This window comes from Amborella trichopoda, chromosome 1 (assembly GCF_054954075.1).
Source record: "Amborella trichopoda isolate Santa Cruz 75 chromosome 1, AtrichopodaSantaCruz75HAP2 v2.0, whole genome shotgun sequence".
Lineage (NCBI taxonomy): Eukaryota > Viridiplantae > Streptophyta > Magnoliopsida > Amborellales > Amborellaceae > Amborella > Amborella trichopoda.
In genome coordinates, this window is record NC_142336.1 from 57,713,921 (window position 1) to 57,737,069 (window position 23,149).

General features: G+C 38.6%; 1 protein-coding gene across 3 annotated transcripts; it reads right to left on the reverse strand.

The window, feature by feature from the left end:
* Positions 1 to 3,643: 3,643 nt before the first annotated feature.
* On the reverse strand, positions 3,644 to 22,511 carry LOC18440727 (nucleotidyltransferase). 3 transcript variants are annotated; one of them, XM_011627454.3, is made up of 10 exons: positions 22,121 to 22,511; positions 20,563 to 21,210; positions 18,849 to 19,037; positions 16,176 to 16,268; positions 15,879 to 16,061; positions 15,691 to 15,793; positions 15,082 to 15,267; positions 6,870 to 9,427; positions 5,444 to 6,006; positions 3,644 to 4,062 (listed from the first exon to the last, which is right to left on the reverse strand). In XM_011627454.3, the coding sequence occupies exons 2-10, from the start codon at positions 20,791 to 20,793 to the stop codon at positions 3,924 to 3,926; spliced, it is 4,245 nt and encodes a 1,414-aa protein (XP_011625756.1). In that variant the 5' UTR covers positions 20,794 to 21,210; positions 22,121 to 22,511; the 3' UTR covers positions 3,644 to 3,923. The 3 variants fall into 3 exon arrangements, with proteins under 3 accessions (XP_011625756.1, XP_011625758.1, XP_011625757.1); XM_011627456.3 differs by having other exon boundaries at positions 3,644 to 4,085; XM_011627455.3 differs by having other exon boundaries at positions 3,644 to 4,126.
* Between the last annotated feature and the right edge of the window lie 638 nt (positions 22,512 to 23,149).

Below are 23,149 nucleotides of genomic sequence, written 5' to 3' on the forward strand. Positions count from 1 at the left end.
TTTACAAAGCATCACATCAAAGTTCTTCGGCCTCATAATGGTGGAGAGTTTAGATTAAAACTTTAAAAGAGTTCAAAAATTTTTACAAAGCTGATGCTATTGTTAGGCATCTCTATTATGCATACATAAACCCTGGGATTAGTATATGATGTCTTTTCCCACCTTAAATGGGCTTAATGGCGATGGAGGAGAGCAGGTCCACCTCAATAACTTCATAATTCCTGACTAAAGCCTAAATATTTCCGTGCTCCCATGGGAGTTCACTATCCATCTACTCCCTCAGGCAATACTCATGCTTTTGGATCCCAAAATTTGAGGGATGTGATCTATAGAACGGGCAACCAATCTCAAAGGAAACAAAAAAAAAAAAAAAAGATTAACTCTCACACTCTATATACCTAAGAAAATGTTATCGCACAACCAATTTTGGAGGGAATGTTCTAAATGTTAAAAGAATTCAAAATCTAAAATTTTCTTTGAAAACAATCAGTCCAGTTATGATTAGATGGATCCTAAAGAATTCAAAATCTAAATTTTTTGTTGAAAACAATCAGTCCAGTGATGATTAGATGGATCCTAAAGAATTCAAAATCTAAGTTTTTCTTTGAAAACAATCAGTCCAATTATGATTAGATGGATCCTAAAATTTTCGATAAGAAAAAAGATGGGAGTAAATATATAATATACTCCAGAGGGATTACACTTGTGGCAGAAACTATCTGGATCGCTATGTGCTTCTAAAGCGACACAAAATGACTGACTTAGCGTCACTTTCCTATTGACATATGACAAGTATAACCTTCTTCGCCCGTGAGCTCGCAAGTGTTAATTATGATGAGAAAAATACTAAAAAAACCAGGCCCCGGCCCCATGAATTGCTAATTATAAGATAGAATTTCTGAATAGATTCGTCTCTTTTTTTTCTTTTCAATAAGAATGATGGGCCAAAAATCTGTTCTAAACCTTGACCGTGACTGTAAAATTTGATTCTCAAAAACCCTACAAATCTAGTATATATGTGAAATATTTGAAAAATGTGAGGTTGATATAATGCATAACAATTCTACTGTTTTAGGGTTAAATTTATTTCTTTTAGGATCTATAATTCTCGACGTTGAGATGATTAGTTTGATGGTTTGTTTACTCCAAACAACAATATGCTAGCCTTTTTGAGAATGTGATAATGTGTGTGTTAGGGGTGACATGGGTGCTATCATTGTGTGAGAGACGATAAGCTTGTTTGCGAAGAGACAAATAACATTAGTGGAAAGCATAGTTATCAAGACTGGACCGGCTTATCCGACCGGTCGAATTGCTGATCCTCTTTAGATCTTGCCTCTCATTTTTGGTCTTCCTTGAATCTTGATTCCTTTCATTAACAGGTTTTGGAATTGATCAATCCAAATACCCAACAATCCTACACACCCATAAAATTTTGAGAATGAAATGACCATAACCCACTGTTCTTCCTTCTAGATTTGTTGAAATGGCTGCATTTGTACTCAAAGAGCCATTCGAAGTCATTTGCCATGCTCACAGTGAAAAATCAAGTAAATGATGTTCAAGAAATGCGAATTAATGACTTTAAATATCCTCACAACTCTTATCCCACACAATTCTCTTCAAACTTAACAAAAGTGACAAGTTGGGACAGACTAGTTCCATCAGATATAGCACCATGAAAGAAGGTAAATAAATTTAGAAGAGAAAAAACCCATATCAGGTTATGTAGGTGAAATAGATCCAGAATAGAGAGGAGCCAAATCAAGATAACACTCAGATTTCTCAAATAACTAAACACAATTCCTGCAAATAGAAAAATATTCTAAGAAAGACATTTGGAAGTGACCAAACTTGGCTCCAAATCACACGATTGTACAGTGTCTCCTCGAAGGAACCCAAATCGTAATATGAATAACTCGGCACGCTACCAAATCAGTTTAAAACCTAGTGGTTTCCAATCCAGATAGCCGATTTAGATTGCCATTTGTCAAGACCAAACTGGTTCCGGTACGGCATAAGTCCTAACCTGTTTCCTCTTAAAAACCCCCTCATATAGATTTTTTTTCTTTTTCTCTCAAGCACATCTAATATTTTTTTCGGTGCGGTCTGTATAGAGCTGAGGCTCTAAACAATCAAAGTACAGCCTACCTTCAAATAGTATCGAGAAATGTGGTTTCAATATTGAAAATCTTTGTTATAGCCTTAAAATATATTTTCATCGTAAATTATAAAATTTAAAGCTTCAAAAATAGTGTAGATTGAGCAAATCTATGAAAACTTGAAAATTGACGGTCCAAATATACGTTACAAGATGCACTATTTCCAACACTTGAAATCCATTTTTTTCTCATATTCATAGATCTAGACGTCGAGATGATCAATTGGAGGATATTTGAGCATCAAAACAACCTTTTCTAGTGAAATTTTTAAAGTGGGCTCTAATTTGATTGTTTAGAGCCTCGGCTCTATAAACGTATCTTTTTTTTTTTTTTGGGTACCCTTTAAATTCCCATCCCATAAATCCCTATTTTATTTTATTTTTATTTCGTTGCTTTTTTAGCATTTTTCTGAATCACAGATATGTGAGTAAACTATCAATCCAGGTCTTGAAACTCTGCAAGTTCAAAACCATCAAAAGTTTCCACTCCTTAAAGCAACACCGTTAATCTGAGCCTTTTATTTGACAAAGCGCTCTCAATCGACTGAGTACAAATACAACTTTCACTTGAATGTCAGAAAAATACAAGCTATACAAAACTTGATATTACTAGCGACTTCACCTACAACACAAGCTATACAAAACTTGATATTACTAGCGACTTCACCTACAACAATTTTCTTGCTGAAAGCTATTGTTTATTAAGAAAAGGACGGTGTTGGAAGCATAGCCAATAACAAATTTCTGGACAAGTTTCTTTACAAGAGTACAATCATGGCACGAGTAGGTTTCCCTAAAAACTTTGCGTTTTGAATGAAACCCAGTTTATTCTCCCGGTTTTGTGTGAGGGAGGAAACGAAATCTAGCCTCAAATGAGCTGTACGGACACTTGGAATTAAGACCTTGCTCCAAGTGCGCTCTTCTCTCTCTCACACACACACAACACAAACACAGTATTCATCAGTTCAACATCACCTAGGTTCACATCAAGAAGTCCCCATGCTAAGTCTCAAGAATCTAACAACATGGCGCATTTATAATTCTTCTCCATATATATGTTAAAGGTATTATTTGTGACACAAAACTTTACTTTAACCCATCCCATGTTCGGAGAAAGTTAAAGGCATTATTTGAAACATAAAACTTTCCTTTAACCCATCCCATGTTCAGGTAAAACAACAGGGTTGATAAGCAACAAACATAAAACTTTGCCAAAACCTATCATGAATCATGAACCTAAGAGCAGAATGACAAACCAAGATTCTTGTAGCTGATCGCAATTAATTAGAAAAAAGCTTTGACGATGATGATACATGTTAAATGTATTATTGTTTTCAAAAAAACCATATCATCTTTTGTGCAAGCCTCTCCAAATCCTCTTCCCAAAAATGTGCTACATCCTAGAAAGAAACATTCAAGGTGTGCAACAAGAGAGAGGATAAAGGTCATAACACAAGCAAACCAAATACCAATTCAAGAAGATAACAACTAAAAGGAAATCAAACTTAAATGAGCAATGAAGCAATGTGAATAAAAAGCCCTAAAATGAACAAGAGAAACCTCTTCCCATGTCCCTATCATCATCGTGTTCTCTCTGATATTACCCTTGTAAAATGGGTAAGTTAAAATGACTGACTTCTTTTTTTCTTTTTCCTATTGTACATACAAAAACACTAAGGCCTAAATGGGAAAGGAGTTCACATCATAAAATGTACAAGAAGAAAACATTAGCCAGCAAAGGCCCAGAGTTCAGCATTTTCTGTTAAGAATGATGGGGAAGGGTAAACAGGAAGTTTTGATGATGGGAAGCTCTGCTAGGGTTAGGGTTGCTCCCACCACCACCCTGATTTAGAGGTGGGAAGTCCTCTTCTTTCAACTGATAATTCCTCTGAGCAGTCGATCTGGCAAAAATAATCAAACCCCCCTGGTAAGATAATACACACTAAACAGCATCATGAGCGATCCCTACGAAAAATAAACAAGGAAAACAGATAAGAAGCCAAAAAACAAGCAATTAACATTCACAAATACAAGAAACCAATAAGCATGTAGGTGTATATGATACAGTACATTTGCACAACTTGGGTATTCTCATAAATACAGGGAAATGTCCTCACAACTCACCATATAGTGTATTTTACACTAAAAAGGCATTTTAAACAGTGGAAAGTTCAGAATTTTCCAAGAGCATTCTCGTCAGGCTATCCAAGGGCATCATCACAAATGCACATTAATGCCATCCATTCTATTTCTTAGATAATACACACATACGTGATTGATTAAAAGTAAAAAAGAGATGCATTTATATTAAACCAACAGGTCACCAATCCTACAGTAGAGTATTGCACAATCATACATTTGATGTTAAAAGAACAGCAAAACAAACAAGTGCATCTGAAACTTATTAAAAAGAAAATAAAAAAGAAGTATGCATGTACTTGACGTTAATCCAAGAAAAACCCAACCAAGCAATATCAAAGGCACAAGCCCACTCAGGAGTTTCAATACCATCCTTTCTAATCTACGCTTGTAAGTACATGCATATGTAGAACCACAAACTATACACATAGGGATGCATAAATACATGCCATGCACATATGTAACAACATGCAATACAAATAGGACACGGTTAGCACGCAGCCAGCCCGCATATTGTAGAAATGAGGGCTTGGCAATAAATATATATTTTAAACATAATTTGATTCTAATTTTTAGAGAATATATAATATTTAACATGGAGATCATGAATATGAAAAATATAAAAATAAAATTTGAAAACTAGAAATAACAATTATACTAAGAAAACATTTGGACCGTTAGTTACAACTGTTTTTAGATGGACCACCGATTTGCATCCAGCTTTAAGATGGGTGCTTTATACCTTTGGACCACATATTGTAGAAATGCGATCCAGCCCACATGAAACAATTGTTCATATAAATATGTAATTATGTATGTAGAGAAAAAGTAAACAGCTAACCCAAAATTTTGGCTATAAGCCATGGATATTGCACAACTTTTTTTTTGTTGGAGATAAAAGCTAGTCACGTGGCAAATAAGAACAGTAATCAAGGCCTACAAATACGACTGGATAAAGTTACAAGCATGAATCATGATGAGCTTGTATCTCTTTTCCTTTTTTCGCTTCGAAATGGCTATTTACTAAATTAGATAACAAGTCCCAGATGAACATATATATTTACCAATATAAAAAATTGAGAGAAGATAGAGAATTACCAATGAAGAAAAAAGGAAAGAAGGGAGAGAGAGAGGATTATGTACCTTTGGATTTGAGGTGAGGAGGGCTGGTCAGGAGAGGAGGGAACAGGGGAGCCACCCTGATAAGTCCCATGCTGTTGATCTCCAAGATGTGATGCCTCATTTACTGTCGAAAAGTGCACAGGGCCGAGAGACCCAAACTCAAGCTGATCAGGGGGCACATAACCCACATTCTGGTCATAAGGGTAGAGCATGACCACAGAGGGTATGGTGGGCCCTGCAGGGCCCACCCCGTTTGTGTTTATAGGGTACATGCCATAGGCCATGGGCCCAGAGTTTTGAGCGGGTGCAAAGTGAACATTGTTCGCTTGGAAAGAGGAGGCAAAGGAGTCTTGCCTAAATGTGGGCTCCCAAAACCTTTCGGGCCTATCGAGTCTTGAGCCAGGCTTCTCGGCTGGGTTGCGAGCTTCATATTTGTTGTGGTTGCGAGCCCCACCACCTCGAGGTTTAGGGTGGGAATTCCAGCCACCATCCCTGTCCCCCTGGTCATTGCGGTGGTCGAAATTGTAATTTGCTCGGTGGGTCCTGTTGTTTGGGGACTGCCGGTCTCTGAAAGGAACCTGTCTCTGAGAGAGAGAGAGAGAGAGAGAGAGAGAGGTAGGGACGAAGAGAGAGAGAGAGATATAATTTAGTGAACACCATGAAAATTTACAGACAATATTTTAAAACCAGGTTGTGGACTTATTTACTTGTGATTGGTAAGTTGGGTTCAAACAATAACCTCACGATTGACAACACCTTAAACTGAGTTTCAGGTTTGGACTTTAGAAATCAGTTGGTTCAAGATGATAAACGGACGCATACTTTCACCTTTTCGATACTCACCAACTTGGCCAGGTTCTTCAAAGAAGGCTAAATACCCTAGCTCCAAATTTGGAAATCAAAAAGTTTCCGGTAGGGAGCCATAGTGAATTTTGAACTTTAGATCCAGTTTCAGCCACGTGTTCTTATATAATAGATACAGTTTCAGCCACGTGTTCTTATATAATAAAGCTTTTTAAAGCAGACATCGTAGATTCCGGATTCATGCGCAAAGTTTTACGCTGGCTGCCTACCTAACACAACCTACCCCTTTAACCGGGGCTTGGGACAGGTTAATGGAAAGTTTAAGGTCCTCACCATTCTTAGACCAAAATAAAACATCTTGAACTAGCTTAAAAATAGAAAACAAAGTATGCATCCTTTAACCTCAAGCAATAGTTCAGCTTCATTTTGGGGGGCGGGAAAAAGGAAACCAAAAAAAAAAAATCTAAAACACCTCGTAGGGCTTCCAACAAGGAGCCATCATTTCATCGCACAGGAATGGATAAGGAACCCCCAATGGATAATTGCTTTTCAATAATCCACAGGATTATAGGAATGTCACAGTAAGAGAGTGAAAATGAAAAACCAGTGGAGGCATAAAGGTTAAAAATGTCTAAAAACTTACTGGATTTGGCAAGTACGTTCCAGTGCCCCCACGATATCTTGGACCGTCATCACCAAAGTGCTGATAGACACCGGCAGGCCTGTTAGAACCCGGCTGCAGAGGAGCGACAGGCACAAGGCGAGGGCCATAACCCATCAATTGGGTGAAGATATTCATATTGGTGGACATGGGTCTACCAGGTCCATCCCATGGAAAATGCCCCTGCAAATAAACTGGCGGTACGACCATAGGTGAAGGATAAATCAATGGCCCATGATATCTTGGGTTTTGACAAAACCTTCCATATTGCAAATTTTGCCAATGGCTGATAAAGTCACTATTGAGAATATCAGACTTCAACTCTTCTCGGGGCTCCGTGATTGAACCCTCCATTGTGCTAGAGCCCAGAAGGACCTCAGACTGATCAATGCTCTCTTGAGCATCGAAATTTGATCCGCTTAGACCATGGTCCGACTGGTTCATCCGATTACCATCTAACCCATCGTCTCCATCGACATGGGATGGTGACCCATCTGAATTTCCTGTCTCAGCAGGGAAATTATAGACCGGGACCATGGTAACAAAAGGGACTGGCGGTCCTGTGGGGTAGAAAGCAAAAGGAACTACACCAGGTGGATTGTCCATTGGTCTCTGCCTTTGAGAACCAGGTGCCACGAGCATCGGACCAATGGGGATCATAGAGTCAGAATCCCCCACTTGTGCTGGTTCATAGTTAGGCAACTGGTGAGCCCGAGCATGTGGGGATGTGGGCCCCATGGTCCTTGAAGTCATTTGTGAGACCCCTACATTTGAAATTGGGTGCCATTCCCTGTTATCTGTCTCGTCAGGTACAGAGCCTTGATCCGACAATGAGGACGCACCTCCCTCATTCTGCCATCCAGTCTTTGTTTTCCCATAAACACTACCTGCAACCACTTTTCTCCCCCGCTTCTCTTTTGAAGACTTGGAGGACTTTGTAGAGGACCCATCCCATGAACTCTCAGACCCAGCTTTTGTTCTAGAGGAATTCGCATCTTGCCCTGGTAAAGACCTCACACTCCTTTCAGATGTATCACTTCCTCTGCTATTGGGGTACTGGAAACTATCTCCATGATCTTCCCTTAATGGTCCCTTTGCAACCTTATGATGCTGTTGCCCTCTAATAAAAGGACCACCACTTTGGTTAGTGTTCCTTGTTGGCGGAATGGAACCGAACCCAATGGGTTTACTTTGTTGCTTGTTATCATAGTGAAGCATGTGGGCAGTTTCAGAATCCTCTGGATCAGGCCCACCAGTAGAAATTAAATCCTTTTCCTGCCAAAAACCAGCATTGCCCAGTTCCTCCTCGTTCAGTTCTGTTGTCCCAGTATTCTCATTACCAGAATCATGTACATCTTCATGATTCGAACCCAAACCAAGGTTGGGGAAATAATGGGGTACTCGAGAAGGGACCAAGCCTTGAGAGAATTGCATGCCTGATCCCCAAGCTGGGTCAATCAAGGGGAGGTTTGTTGGGACCATTCCTGTTAAATTTCTTTGAGCATATCCCATAGAAGCCAAAACAGAGGGTGAAATAGGACCTGAAAGATGAAGAGACCCGAGGTTCATAGGAATATGGACCGGCCCGTTAAAACCATGGTAACCCCTTGAAGAAGCAGCCATCATGTTAACCAGATCTTGCTCTTCTTGGTGCATTAGCAAGTCCACAGATTCCGTAACAGAAGCAAGCTCATCTGCAGCACCACTCGTGCCCCCATCTTCCTGGTAGCTATTCGAAGCACTGGTTGAATTGCCTGGACCATCAAGATTTTGATGCGATGAGCTATGCATCACTGACAATGGGTCCTCCACTTGAGGCCTTATACTATGGCCCACACTTTGAATATCAGGACCCACATTCTTCCTTCGACCACCACCAATCTCAGGCCTTGATGAACTGAACTGGGTTTTTCGGGAAACCTCAGGACCCACCCTGTTACGCCTTCCTCTCAATGACGTTTCAGTGGTGTCAGTTAGCTCAGGACTAGACCTTGTTCTTGCAAAATGATACCTTCCCTGAACTTCTCGCTCGAGCACAGAGTAATCAGGCTTGTGCATTCTTGGAACCTTGTCAGAATTCACAAGCTCACTCGAGCTAGTGCTCCTCGATGCCTGGGCAGAGACCACTCTTGCGAGATGTTGGTCATGGTTGTTGCTACCATGGGTTTTCTGGCTCAGGCTACGAGAAACCCTAGATACACTTTCAGAGATTAAGGACTGCCTACGAAAAGCCACAGGTTGCTCCACCACATGGGGCACATGATTGGCTTGTATGAGCCCATCATCTCGGCCACTGGGGTTGCTCGTACTTGCTTGATTTCTTAAACTAGAGGTGCCTTCGAGGGTGCTGGAATTTGAAGGTCGAAGGTTCCAGAGGAATGGGCTGGGGGCATCAGGGCGCTGACCGCTTCCATGTCGCTCCCACGTGTTCATGAAGAACTGGTTCACTTCGGCAATTAGGCTCTCTTTTGGGCACTCAAGCAGTCGGGCTAACCTTTTGGCCCCAAAGGCAAAGGCGCTGCGGATTCTGTAAAAGTTACCTGGCGAAAGAGAGAGAAGTTAGTACAAAAAAGACATACAAAAGTTCTCTTCTTTAAAAAAGAAATATTATTGAGATGAAATAACTTCATGGAAAATAATACTCATGGAGTAGCTAAATTACCCTTTCCTGATCTAACAAAAATGTTACTTTAAATGCATTGTAACAAAATCTATAAATTGCATTAGTAGTGTGGAAGAAGAAGCATTGAAAAAATTAGAATAGCCGGCCTAAGCAATAGTCTACTGATTGGAAAATAAATAAATAAAGGATTGGGAGGATACATGGAAGAGCATCCTACCCATGAGATTAAGTAAATGGTGAAGTGCAAAAACGCAGCTTATGTGCAGCCCAACAATGGAAAAAAAAATGGTAAACCCATACTAGAACAGCCACATTCACAAATCAAGACAACAAAGAACAGAGAAGGAGTGCAAAAACAACTTGACACAAGGTGCCCTGAATTGAATTATCAAAGAACAATGCAATCTAAATACATATGTATGTGTGTGAATTATTTTGTTCTCTATTTGTGAGTCCATCTATTCTCAAACAAAATTTTATAATATTAAACAATTTAGAAAAGAAATTTGGCAATGAGTAGAGGTGAGAGCCAGAAAGAATAAAACTAAAACGACAGAAAAAGGACCAAGAAGTACATAGATCCTGTGCACCCTGAATCCAAATCCTCAACTAGTCCCAAACCCCATAGAATCTAGAAACTAGTGGAGAAGGTCCCAATCAACATGATTGTAGGCCTTTTTCCAATCGGGCTTGAATACCATACCTGAATGTAAGGACCTCTCAAAGGCAGGATGGCAAGGACTTTGCCCGGGATTTTCACAAAGTCCTTGAGTAGGGTGAATTTCTCTTACTTTGTACATAAAAGCAACCTGATCAACTTGCCACTGAATGGGCATCCTTCACCTAGCAAGTCATGCTGAGAGCCCCACCGTGACTAACCACTCCGGAATGGAATGAGGTGTTTAAAGGGGCTCATTCTCAAACCCTCCTGAAGCCTATCACAGACCATAGCCCAGTCCTCATAGACACTGTTCTGATATAACCTAGCAAAAAACGTATTAGATTCAAGTTGATGTGGCTCATTCCCAAATGGTGGTAGAACTTCATTGGAGTAAAAGGGTGGGAAGGAGTCCTCTAGGAGATTAACGAGTTTGATCTCGCGGAGGAGTCAAGAGACCTGGAAGCAAAGGAGAGGGAAAGGCAAGCTAGGAAAGATTGAATTTCACTCAGTTCAATCAAGAGGAAATCTTTTGTTTTCAGAGGTCGAGAATAAAATTCTCAAGGAGGGTGGCAATAATACACTCGTTTTTCATAAGATTGCCAATGTCGAAGAAACAAAAATACGTCTATGTGAGGACCCTACAAGGTGAATGAATGGATCACTCAGAACTTCAGTGGCATGTTCTCAAAGACAGATTAGATTTGGCCTAGGACACTGAACCTAAACTTTCAAATCATCCCCTCTGAGAGGAAGGAGTGGTTAGAGCGACCGTTTGAAGAAGAAATCTGTAAGGCAGTAGCCGACCTCAATCATGACAGGGCTCCAGTTCCAGATGGTTCCCAGTGGTGTCGTTCCACCAATTCTGGGACACAATTGCCCTTGACATGATGACCCTGTTTGTGGAACTCTACAATAGGAGCATCATAAATCGTAGCAAGAAGGCCACCTTCATTTCTTTAGTGAAAAAAATAAAGGGCGCAAAGGAGCTCAAGGACTTTAGGCCCATAAGACTCTGTAACAGCTCTTATAAAATCCAGGCTAAAGTCCTAGCAACCTACCTTTGAGAAGTCCATAGCTTAGTTACCTTAACTCAAGGTGCCTTTTTGAAAGATTCTCAAATTTTGGATGACACACTAGTAGCTCATGAATGTGTTAACTCTCCAAACTAGTCCAAACATCCAGGCCTAATATTCAAGCTCGACCACTGAAAAGCATAGGGACCATGTTGATTAGGACCTCCTCGACCAAGTTCTAGAGTTTAGGAGGTTTTGTACTAGGTGAAGGAGGTGAATTCAAGGCACATAGGATGTCCATACTTCTCGGTCCTTGCAATGAATGCCCATAAGGTTTCTATCTTCATCGATGTCAAGGCAGAGAAACATTCAGCAGCTCCATCTCCAACCCTTACTTATGAGCATCTCCTAAAATGGGTGGCGATCCTGCTCAAGGAACTCGATTCCCTACTCCCAGAGAAGGAGTATGACCCCATATTGGAGGGAGCACCTAATTCATAGGTGTCTTTCAACAAGTCAAGATACTCATAGTCTTTACATTTTAAAATTAAAGGATGCAAAACATGCATGCATGTCAATCATAAAAAGAAATCAATAAATGCATATCAATAAAAAAAATCTAAAATTACACCAATCCATTTTCTGTAAATTTTTCAAAGGGAAAGAGATTCTTAAATCAGCATTTATCAAAAGGAGGGTTTTGAAAGGCTTCCAAAGCCGTATTTAAAGGTGTCCAACTTGTTAAAATATCACCATGAACACTTGAGAGAGAAGAACTAGTGGTACAGGTAGAGATGGATGGAGAGGAAGCCAAAGAACAGTGATGTGACCCCTAATTCATTCACGAGTGAGGGGCTGCTCACAAAGAAATACATTTATATAGCTTCTAATTCTAATTAATTAAGGGTTAGATAAGAGTACGAATAAATCCAGAAATTACATTTTGTCCTTTACAATGATCATGAACTACAAATACAAGAATAAGTTATACAGCAATATATAGAATTACCAATACCCCTGATCAATTATGACTAACACAACTTTGGCGACAAATGGTGATCTCTCTCTCTCTCTCTCTCTCTCTCTCTCTCTCTCTCTCTCTCTCTCTCTCTCTCTCTCTCTCTCTATATATATATATATATATATATATATATATATATATATTTGGCTCTCACTACATGCTTTTTCCTTTAAAAGAAGAGAGATGTGAAAAAAGTGCAAGACTTGTATATCATTTCACCGAAATACTATCCTTCGTTATCACTTAGAATGTTAGATCAAATGAATATTTTTAATATATTATTGTAACATGTAATGAGAAGAATCAAGTAAATAATTAAGAATTATTACTGACAAATTTTATTTGAGCAAATTTATCTGGAAGTATAATAAATATAATGTTGATGTTAAAATTTTGCATGTAAATATTCTTTAACAAATTGTAATTAATCTGTTATTTTTAAAAAAAAATTACCCATTTTTAAATATGCACTTTACGGGAACTACCCATGTATGGAAGTCCTAGCAAGCAATGATCCCCCACTCCTGCTCCCACCTCTAAGAACCATAACCTTAACCTTTGCAATTCAAACCTTCTCCGGGGCTTCATTTAATCAAGAAAGGTCCTCACAAATCTCCCATTTAAAATATGTGGATGATAACCTGGCATTAACTGGTCCAGACTACCAAAAAGTTGATCGCTTAAGGTCATTCGTGAAACTGTTCGAGCCATCTGCAGAACTCAAGGTAAGTACGGCTAAGACCAAAATGATAGGGGTATGTGTCAACCAAGATGACTAGCTTTTGTTGGCCAATAGGCTTGGCTGTGAGAGAGAACCCCTCCCATAAAAGTACATTGGCGTACCACTCTGCCTAGGCAAAGCAAGCAAATCAGAATAGAATGCGATAGTGACAATTTTGAGTGGAGATTGGCTGCATAGAAAAATGACATTTTTATCAGTTAAAAGGAAAGATTATGATTATTAATACTATACTATCCAACATCCCAGTCTTCCACATGCCACTGTTTAGGATGCTAGGTCCATTAGAAAGAGGCTGAAGCACCTTTAGAGACTTCTCATGGTCAGGGGAAGAAGGTTAAATAAATTTCACTTGGCAAAGAGGGATCTGATTTGCAAACCTAAAAATTAGGAGGGGCTAGGAATTCGGAGGTTAAGAGTGCAATATGGCCCTCCTCAGCAAGTGGTGGTAGAGATTTGCATCAAAAGTGGTCTTCCGCAGTCCGTTGTTTGAGAGAAATACTGCCCAGTCGACTTGTGCTGGTTCTCAAACTGCCCCACATGTGCTCCAGTGCCCAACTAATGGAGGGGTATATCCACTGTTTATAAGGAGTTCTCCCATAGACCCCGGTTCATGCCAAAGAAGGTGCCCGAATCAGACAGTAGAAGGACCTGTGAGTTAAAAATAGCACCTTTAGCACACCTTTTCGTTCTTTTACTTTTTTTTTGAAGAAGGTTAGCTTTCCTTCGCTTATTCACAATGGCTTAAGATCAAAACACCTCCATTGAGCAATCCTATGAACCACTTGTGGGCCAATTAATTTGGGTCCCGAGTTTTAGAAGAAACCTTTAGGACTCCGAAATCCCAAATTTAGCAGCACTTTTAAACCTTCTCAATAGTAGCAGATATTTTGTCAAAGGAGAAAGAAGGCCATCTGGCCCCTGTAATGAATTGATGCAGTGTAAAGTGTGCCAGTAAATACGTCCAAGGCCTGAATACCCATGTTCCACCCAAAATTCAGACCTTCAACTGGCTGGTTATATCCAAAAACCATTGATTGTCGATCATCCAAAGGAGAGGAAACCTAATCCCTGACTATTGTGTCATGCAGAAGGAAGCAAAGGAGATTACAGAACACTTATTCGTTTATACCCGGTAGCCACCCAGCTGTAGGGCTCTCTGTTGGAGTTTTTGAATGGCAATGGGTATGGCCGACCAGTGTAGGACAGCTACGTACAGCATACTTCTCAGCCCCTTTCCCTTTCTCTAGCTTCTTCCTATGGTGTATTTCCATTATGTCCACAGAATGGTTGACAGGGCTTGAGCGCAATGTGAGAATATTCAAAAGCAGGGAGAGGCATGTAGGCCCCTTGAAAGATAAACAAGTCCACAGTATTTTTAGACCAAAAACTGCAATCACTTCTCAAGGTGGTCCTCCACGGACTTCACATAAAATTGGAGGACTATCTTAGTCACAAGACCACTGGAAGTCAGTAAATCTCACCTGTGGACTCCACCTCCAATAGGGACCATCAAGCTCAAGTTTGAGGAATCACTCTAGGCAATCTGGGTCCTTCGGGTGTCGAAGGCACCTTTCAAACCACTTGGCACTATGCTTATTTTCTTATTCAGGTCCCATTGGAGAGTCAACTCTACAATGGGTAAGGTGGTTGCACTGTTAGAAGCCTCAAACTGGACAGAAGTTGGGTATCCACCCTCAAAAGTGGTAGGCAACTCTCTTAGTGTTATTGGATGCGCCTGGTGTTCGACCAAATCTTTGTTTTTTCCAGCTACATTCAGATGTCCTATAAACAAGCCTGGCGCAAGACAAATGAGGACACCAACGCCCAAAGCTAAGGAATGAGTGGTTGGCACCCATTTTGCAGTGAACAGACATCAGTCCTAAACAGTACCTCTTTTGTATTTCTCTTTTTATGTTTGCCCATCTGCGCATGTTACATTTTTTTTGCTTTTTGACTGTGGGGGCAAAAGAAGCAAAACGTGTTGCTACACTAACCCAAAAGATGCAAATCTCTTTAAAAGCAATACAAAAAGTTACTTTCATCAATAGTAATAAAGAAGAAAAAAACAGCTTTGATGTACCTAAACAAATGGGATAGTTTAAATTAACACTATCACATTGTACATTTGTATTACCTTTACTAACACTGCGCCCCAGGTTATTGTTTGTGCGTAAAGGATCAATGACATTAAAATGCTTAGATACAAAAGGTTGGCTAAGATTTTCTTGGCCACCAGGAATAACAGCATACACTGAACTACAAGCATCAAGGAAGACTTTGTTGAGCAGTAACTCTCCACCATCTTTGCGAGGAGGTTCCACTGCATGACATTTCAAGTCAAAAATCAAAGTTATTAAGATGTCAGTATAAAGCTGAAAATAAGGAAAATATCCAAGGAAGAAATACTTGCATAAATCAATAGGCTTCTCAGAGTCTTAAAATTTTGAAAACAATACCTGAACAGAGCATTTTGAAAAATGAATAGTATACAATCAGTATGATATTTTTACATCTTAAGAAATAGTTTTCTGGTATGTTAGATCTTAACTGAGATAAAATGGTCATTTTCGGAAAAGAAGCCATCCAGGTAATGTTTCAAAATTTCATAATTTTAGAGCACCTGCATGATTTATGCACGTCTTCCAATCAATGTCATGAAATCTGAAAGTTCCTTAAAAAAGTTCGAAGCTGAAATTTCCTTAAAAAGAGTTCGAAGAACTATATATAAAATGCATATGAATACCTGTCATGTCAGGAAGGGAACTAATAGGGACAGGACCCCAGAGACTAACACAAAAGTTGTCCCAGTCAAAGTTACTGAAGAATTCCAAAAAGCGATATAGGACCTATACAAGCATTCCATAAGAAGAACCTTCAAAATGCCAACTTAAAAGAGCATCCAAAAAAACAAATATGAAATTTTTGGATTACCTCCAGAGGCCCAGTGAAGGAATTGTTAAATACATGGAATATATACAAAACCAAGGTCTCAAGAGCATAAGTAGAAATAAGTCCATGATGAGCACCCAATATACGGCTTTCATAGTAGCACCAGGCTTTGATCAATATGATACTACGCTTGAATAAATGATTATGGCCAATCAAATGGTCAACCTACAAGAAGATATATCTTTTGTGAATATAATAAATAAAGGAGCAAACAACTGATAACTATATGGCCAAAATGTTAGCTCGTTTAAGCAAATATTCAGAATTCCATCAGCTCACCTCCTCTAGGAAACAAAGAGTACACAACCCGCCAAGCTGGTTAAAGGATATATCAACCACAATGTTTTCTACAAGACACTTGATAAGTTTCACCTATAGAAAGACATGAAGATAAAAACTCTCAGCATCCAATGTCACTCTCTTCATATAAATGGCACTTATAAGTGTACAAAAATATACACATGGGTTTAGAAACAGACAAATACACATTCAAAATCTCATATAGATCACAAGAAAGAAAGCAACATGAACACAATCATCCTAATTCTCCATCAAGTTAAGGAAACAAAAAATCATTTTTGTATCTTTCAATATATAGCAAATGGAAAGGACATATAGAGTCGCATGGTGAAGGCATGAGAAACAAGACAAAGAGGAACATCAGACTATTGAATGCGAAGGGGAAAGAAAAGAGGGATAATAGAAAAGAACAGCAAGTGATAAGAAGAGAGTATTACAGGAAAAGAAAGAAGCACGAGAATTTAAAAAAGAAACAAGAGAAAGCAAAAGAGAATCTGATCCTCTCTACTACTTCCAGTTTGGTGAGGGTATCTGCAATGTAAGTGACTTCACAGGCCACATGGGACAGGGATAGATAGAAACACCCCTTCCCCTCTCCTGAAATTGTTAAGTCTCCCAGGGTAATCCTTTACCTAAGGGCCCAGTAACCTTGTATTTGAGTTTTAGGCATCTAGCCAATGATTTAGTGCAGATAGTTTAGCTCTGTCTTTAACCATAACAGCATGGGAGCCAATCTCTTTATATATATATATATATATATATATATATATATATATCCATTCGCTGATCAGGTGCTCTATTCATAACATGCATAATAACAGAATCCTTGATCTACTACCAAAGTCTCATACAATTCTTATGGCTCCCATTTTGGATCTTCTTGTTTTTTTCCTTCTAAGTGCCCCAGAAAATGATCAAGGAACATGTTCTCCAAAGTAAGGGAGCTCCCCTAGTAATCGTAATGCATGATAAATGACCCATCAAACTATTAAACACTTCCAATAACAACAAAAGCTACCTCGAATAAATCTAAGAAATCCCAGACCCTCCAATCATGGCAGCAATGTCAAAGATACAGAGTTTACTCATCCTTTACTACATAAAGCAATCATTCAGAGTCTCCCATCCCTGCTTTTTTTTTCCCTGATGACCTTTGTTCTTGAGGTGATCAGGTATGGTAGGAATTTTATCAATGTGAGCGACCATCCAAAGAAAAGGATGCATACAAGGACCCATCGACTTGACTGAAAACCAACGAGGATTATCCCATTTCCAAATTCTATGTTTTCACTATAGGTTAAGGAAGGACTAGATATGCCAGAAAATGATAATAAAAAGCTCCAATAACCAATTCGCTTTGGGGCTGAATCCTTTTAAAAACACAAAGAAACCCAATTTGAAGTAATTGATGCACAGTAATTGTATTATCTTAGTTTTTTCACCAGAACTCAAAATACATTCTTTTTTCTTTTGCTTTAATAATCTCTTTTCTCTCCCTTTTAAGGGTGTGTTTGACACATGGAGTTTTTGTGAGTGGAAGGGACTCTCCCACAAATTATGGAAGACTGCTATTCCACCATTTTTTATGGAAGAGAGGTCTTCCAAAAATGAACTCATTTTAAGACTAAAAAAAAGCTGCATGGAAGGTCACCCTTCCACTTTACAGCTTCCACACAGTAATATCAAACATGGAAGTGAGGAATCAGGCCTGGGTTAAGAGAGTAGCAATTGGGTTTTCATAGCACTAAGTCTCAAGTTCCATCCCTATGTAACCTTGTCAAAAAAAAATATCAAACATGGAAGTGGGACATTTAACTCCCACTTCCAGAAACTTCCACTTATCAAACATGCCCTAAATATTTACTAATTTGATTGTTAGAACTGAATGATGGATAAAGTTACTTGATGTGGTACACACCATTCTATGTACATTAGGCTTCATGTTTACAATAAATTGTGTGTTGTATGGCACAAGCGCTCGATAATCCAAGAGCCATCTGTTTCTTTTTTGTAATATGACCAAGTAGCCCGACATTTCTCTAGCCAAACAATAGGTCTCTTGAACCATTGCAGAGCATAACAATGCAAATGCTTCCACAAACTTTTTTATTCAATGAACAGTAGCATTAACAGTACCGGTGAGTCATACCAAAGCAACAAAACAAAATTGACACTTTTTTATTACTGAATGAACTCAGAAAAAAATTACATTCAAAATAATTTACGTTATTAGTCACGGCCCTGGGTAGTAGAGGGATGGTAGCTTGTTTAATAGCATCCACCTGTAGTTGAACTTAGGAAACATGGTATTTTCTATGAGGAAACACACTGACAAAGAATGCCCAGCATCGTTTATTCTCAAACAAAGGGTTTTCAGGAATCTTTGTCTTAGCCATAAAACAGGAAGCCAATCACCAGCCAGCAAATATAAGGCATATATTCATGCAAAATGGGCTAACAGCAGCACAAGAAAATGAACAGAAAATATGTGAAAAAGAAACCACAACATCCTGCATATAATTGTCATTTATGACTCATCAATTCATAAGAATTCTACCAATCAACTTAAACAAGTTCTCCTGAAAAGTAAAAGTACTTATAGAAGTGCTTGAATAGAGAAAACATGAGACTTTGAGAGTAATTTAGACATACTTCTGCCTGAATGTACTGAACTTCTTTAACACGAAACTCTGCATTCTCGCTCTTCTCTTCACTCTCAAGCACCTCTCGAACTTCATTGGCCCAGGTATCCTTCAGATTTGGGTTATTGCTGAAAGCTGTCAGGTCAATATCTCCATCTGGTAAATAAGTCTTCAGCGGTACTGACCCGAAGGTAAACACCTGCAAATTTTAAAGCATGCTGGTAAATCTTTTAGTTTTTTATTTACTAGTTAGAATCCTTCATAGTTTTTAGCAAAAAATAAACACAGAATCAGCTTATGCCAATGGTTATATAGCTTAACTATCGGTGACTGTAAGCAACAGAAATCAAAAAGTACCATGAGATCGGTGACAAATAAACACTGACAAAAAACCCGCAACGCAAGCTAATATGATGACAATATAGTAAGGCAAATGGATAGAATAAAAAATTGTAAACGAGAAGGCAAATATTGTTAGAGAGCGAGATCGAGTGGTCAACTATACTGTTTATAGAATTGCGGCCAACAAATTGAATGACCAAAGGTATACTTTACCTTTTACAAATGCTCCTTGATAAGGGAATAATGTAGCTCCCAAGACACTTTTGAACCTCATTGACATTCCCTTGGCAACATCGCATTTGGAGAAATTCTAAAAGGAAATAATTGAGATAATGACAAGAACGCCCGCAAGTATTTTACAGCATATTACGTGTAGCTTAGAAACCATACAGAAAGCTTAACATGTTTCAATAATTTGAATACTTTCGTACTCAATAAATTTCTCACAATTTCGCCCTTTTTTTTTCTTTGCATAGGGAACAACATCAAGGATTTCAGTAATATTGTTTTCTTTTCTTTTTCTTTTTCTTTTTGAGAAATAGTCATATTGATTATCTTGCTCTATTGTAACTGACTAAAATATTGTAATTCCTCCACTCCCACTTTATCACGTTCTTCTTATTAAAGTTTCCCAAAATAGAATCAGTGTCTCCGAGGACCATATGGCAGCGACTACTCTTCACCAAACTATATTCTTCTTTCCAGTAAATGGAGCTAATATTACTATTCTTCTTTCGGATAAATACTCATAAATGTGCATGGAAGTAGTGTGAATATTTCCAAATAGCCCTAATACCAAAAAAATGCAAACTTGCATAGACGTTATGATGACACTGCCAGCAATATTATCTGGAACACCCACTGTGAATCCAAAAATCACTTCCAAAGTATTCAAGGATTCAAACAAAATTGTAAACATAAGAAAACAAATATTCAATGTAACCAAGACAAGATAATCTTTACCACCTTTAATTGAAAGATAAGATCAGAGACTTCAATTGTAACCAGCTATGAAATAACTTGAGATTAGCAACAACATGAAAGCATTCTCTTAGGATTATAACCATTGAATAAAGGGAAAATATTCTATATGGACATAGTAACAACCATGAGCCATGTCATTTGTCACCATTCAATCAATAGGATGGATGGTAAAGGAGGGAAAAGCAGGTATGTACAATTCACCAATTGAATTGTACAGTAGAACCCACTCCTCTCCATCATCATCCAACCCACTAATGGGAGATGATAACCCCATGGTCATGGGGTTATGATGAAACAGACAGAGATATGAACAAGGAGAAGAGAGAGAGAGAGAGAGAGAGAGCACATAGCAACAGCAAATATTCTAAGTACTGCGATGATTATAAACCAAATCTCACCTGACACGAAAAGCATTTCATAATAAGCCGCTGCACATAATCTGCCACGGCATTCCTTCTGTCTTCTGAGGGCTCATTGGGCTGAATGCAAGAAATCAACTCCCCCGTTCTCTCCTCCACTTTCAACCATCTTTCAGCATCGAGCACTCGGGTCACACCTGCTGCTTCATTGGGCAAGAGACCATTGGGCAAGAGGCCACTTGGCTGTGCCCACCCTTCATGATCGCCCATGCAAGTAACCTTAGCTAACCCGTGCTTCCTAATTGTTCTCCCTCTTTTGAGAGAGAACCCACAAAATAATTTCACTAAAAGTACAAGAAGAAGATACAGAGACAAAGCCTAATTTCTTTCCCCCTCTAGAGAGATAACCCACAAATTTTCTCAATAAAAATGCTCCAAAAGAGTACAAGGCCACAGCACAATACAGCTCGATCATAAGATGCTATCCACGTAACACCCCATTCAAAGCCCAAGTTCCAAATGGGCCTTTTTGATGCAAAACTCAATTGTTCCCCACTCTAACAATGAATTTCATATAAATAATGGTGCATAGAACACATAAAAAACTCTTCATTTGCCAAGAATTCTAAGCAAGAGTCACAGTTATAGCTGCCAAATGCCAATACGCTCACCAGTCTCCTGAAATATCTGTTAAATTCCAACAAATGGAAATTCATTAGGGATATAATCAATGACTAAATAGAAAAATGCAAAGGAACATCAACATTACACCTTCTTCATAAATGCTACACAAAGTTTTACAACCCCTCTCCCCCCCCCCCTCCCTCCCAAAAAAAAAACACTAGAGCAGCTAAATAAAAAATAAAAACTTAAACATCAGAACACATATCAGTGTCCAGAAGAGAGACACTTGCATAGGAAATCTTCTTAAAAAGCGGAGAATATAACCCAATTTTCATACAAGCATCCGAAAGGAAAATCAAGAAATTTTGCACTGAAGCTTCATGATTCTCAAAAAATAAAACTAAAAAATAAAAGCTTCTTCAATCTGTAACCAAATTCCAACAAGAACCCTATTGAGTCAAGCTCAAGTTCACAAGCCACATTCATTTAATACCACATACTCGAAACCATTAATAGCAAACTCTGATCAAACAACAAATGATGTATAAAAGAACCAAACTACAAAACAAGCTGAAACCAAACAATGAATCAAACGGAAGTCCCAGAGCACCAATATCCAAAAACGATAATAGTAAACCATAAATTTACAATATCAAAACGAGATGGCAGATCGAAGCCCTAGCCATCGGATACCAGGAGGACTAAAAAAAATGCTAACAACAACAAAGGTTTACTCAACATCATTTTTGTCAAAATAACCATCAAAACCCCATCAATCCATTGACAACCAGAGTAATGACATGCAGAATAACATGCACAGAGACACCCAATAGCAATGCTGCAAAAAAACTGCCCTAATCGATAAGATAACAAAACAAGCAAATAAAACCCCACTAAAAAAATAGCCCAAAAATGAGAAACCACAATGAAAAGGGTAAAAAACCAACTTTCTAAAGAAGAGAAATAGCTTCACCTTTATCTTCCTATCGATGCAGAAGAAATAGAAAGGGGATTCTACGACGATGATGCTCTGATAATGGATCGGTTTCGATGGTTAATTTTGGGTATTTCTTGAGAGTGGTATTTGGGTGGATTTCAAAAGAGGGATGCGTATTGAGAGAGAGAGAGAGAGAGAAGAGAGAGAGAGAAGAGAGAGAGAGAGAGAGAGAAATACGAAAAAGAACGGAGGTGCGATGGACTGTGAAAAGGCAAATGGAAAAATCTGAGGAGAAAATGAAGAAGGATCTAATAATGCATGGGGGTAATTTGTCAAAAAAGCGTGGAAAACTCTAAATGAGTTTATGAGAGAGAAAATCAGCTTTGCGGTAAAAGAGTTGATGAGAGAGAAAATTAGCAAATGAGTTGATGAGAGAGAAAATCAGCTTTGCGGTAAAAGACTTGATGAGAGAGAAAATGAGCAAATGAGTTGATGAGAGAGAAACCTAGCAAATGAGTTGATGAGAGAGAAAATTAGCTTTGTGGTAAAAGAGTTGATGAGAGAGAAAATTAGCAAATGAGTTGTTGAGAGAGAAACCTAGCAAATGAGTTGATGAGAGAGAAACTTGGCAATGAGTTGATGAGAGATAAAATTAGCTTTGTGGTAAAAGAGTTGATGAGAGAGAAAAATGGCTTTGTGGGAAAAGAGTTGATGAGAGAGGAAAATTAGTTTTGTGGAAAGAGAGTTTGATTAGAGATGAAAAATAGTTGTACAAAGGGGGTTGATGAAAGAAAAATAGCTTGGGGAAGAAGAGTTGATGAGAAAGAGGGAAATAGTTGTGGGGAAAAAGAGTTGATGAGAGAGAGTATTAGTTTGGGGGAGAGAGAGTTGATGATAAAACAAATAGTTTGGGGATTCCCTTGTCTTAGGGCTATTGTATACTGATGAGTGATGATGGCCCAATCATTTGACGATAAAATATACTCCAAATGACCAAGGGTATGAAATATGAAATTTGTTCAAAGGGAATATTGATTACATAATTTGATTGCGAAGTAAAAAATA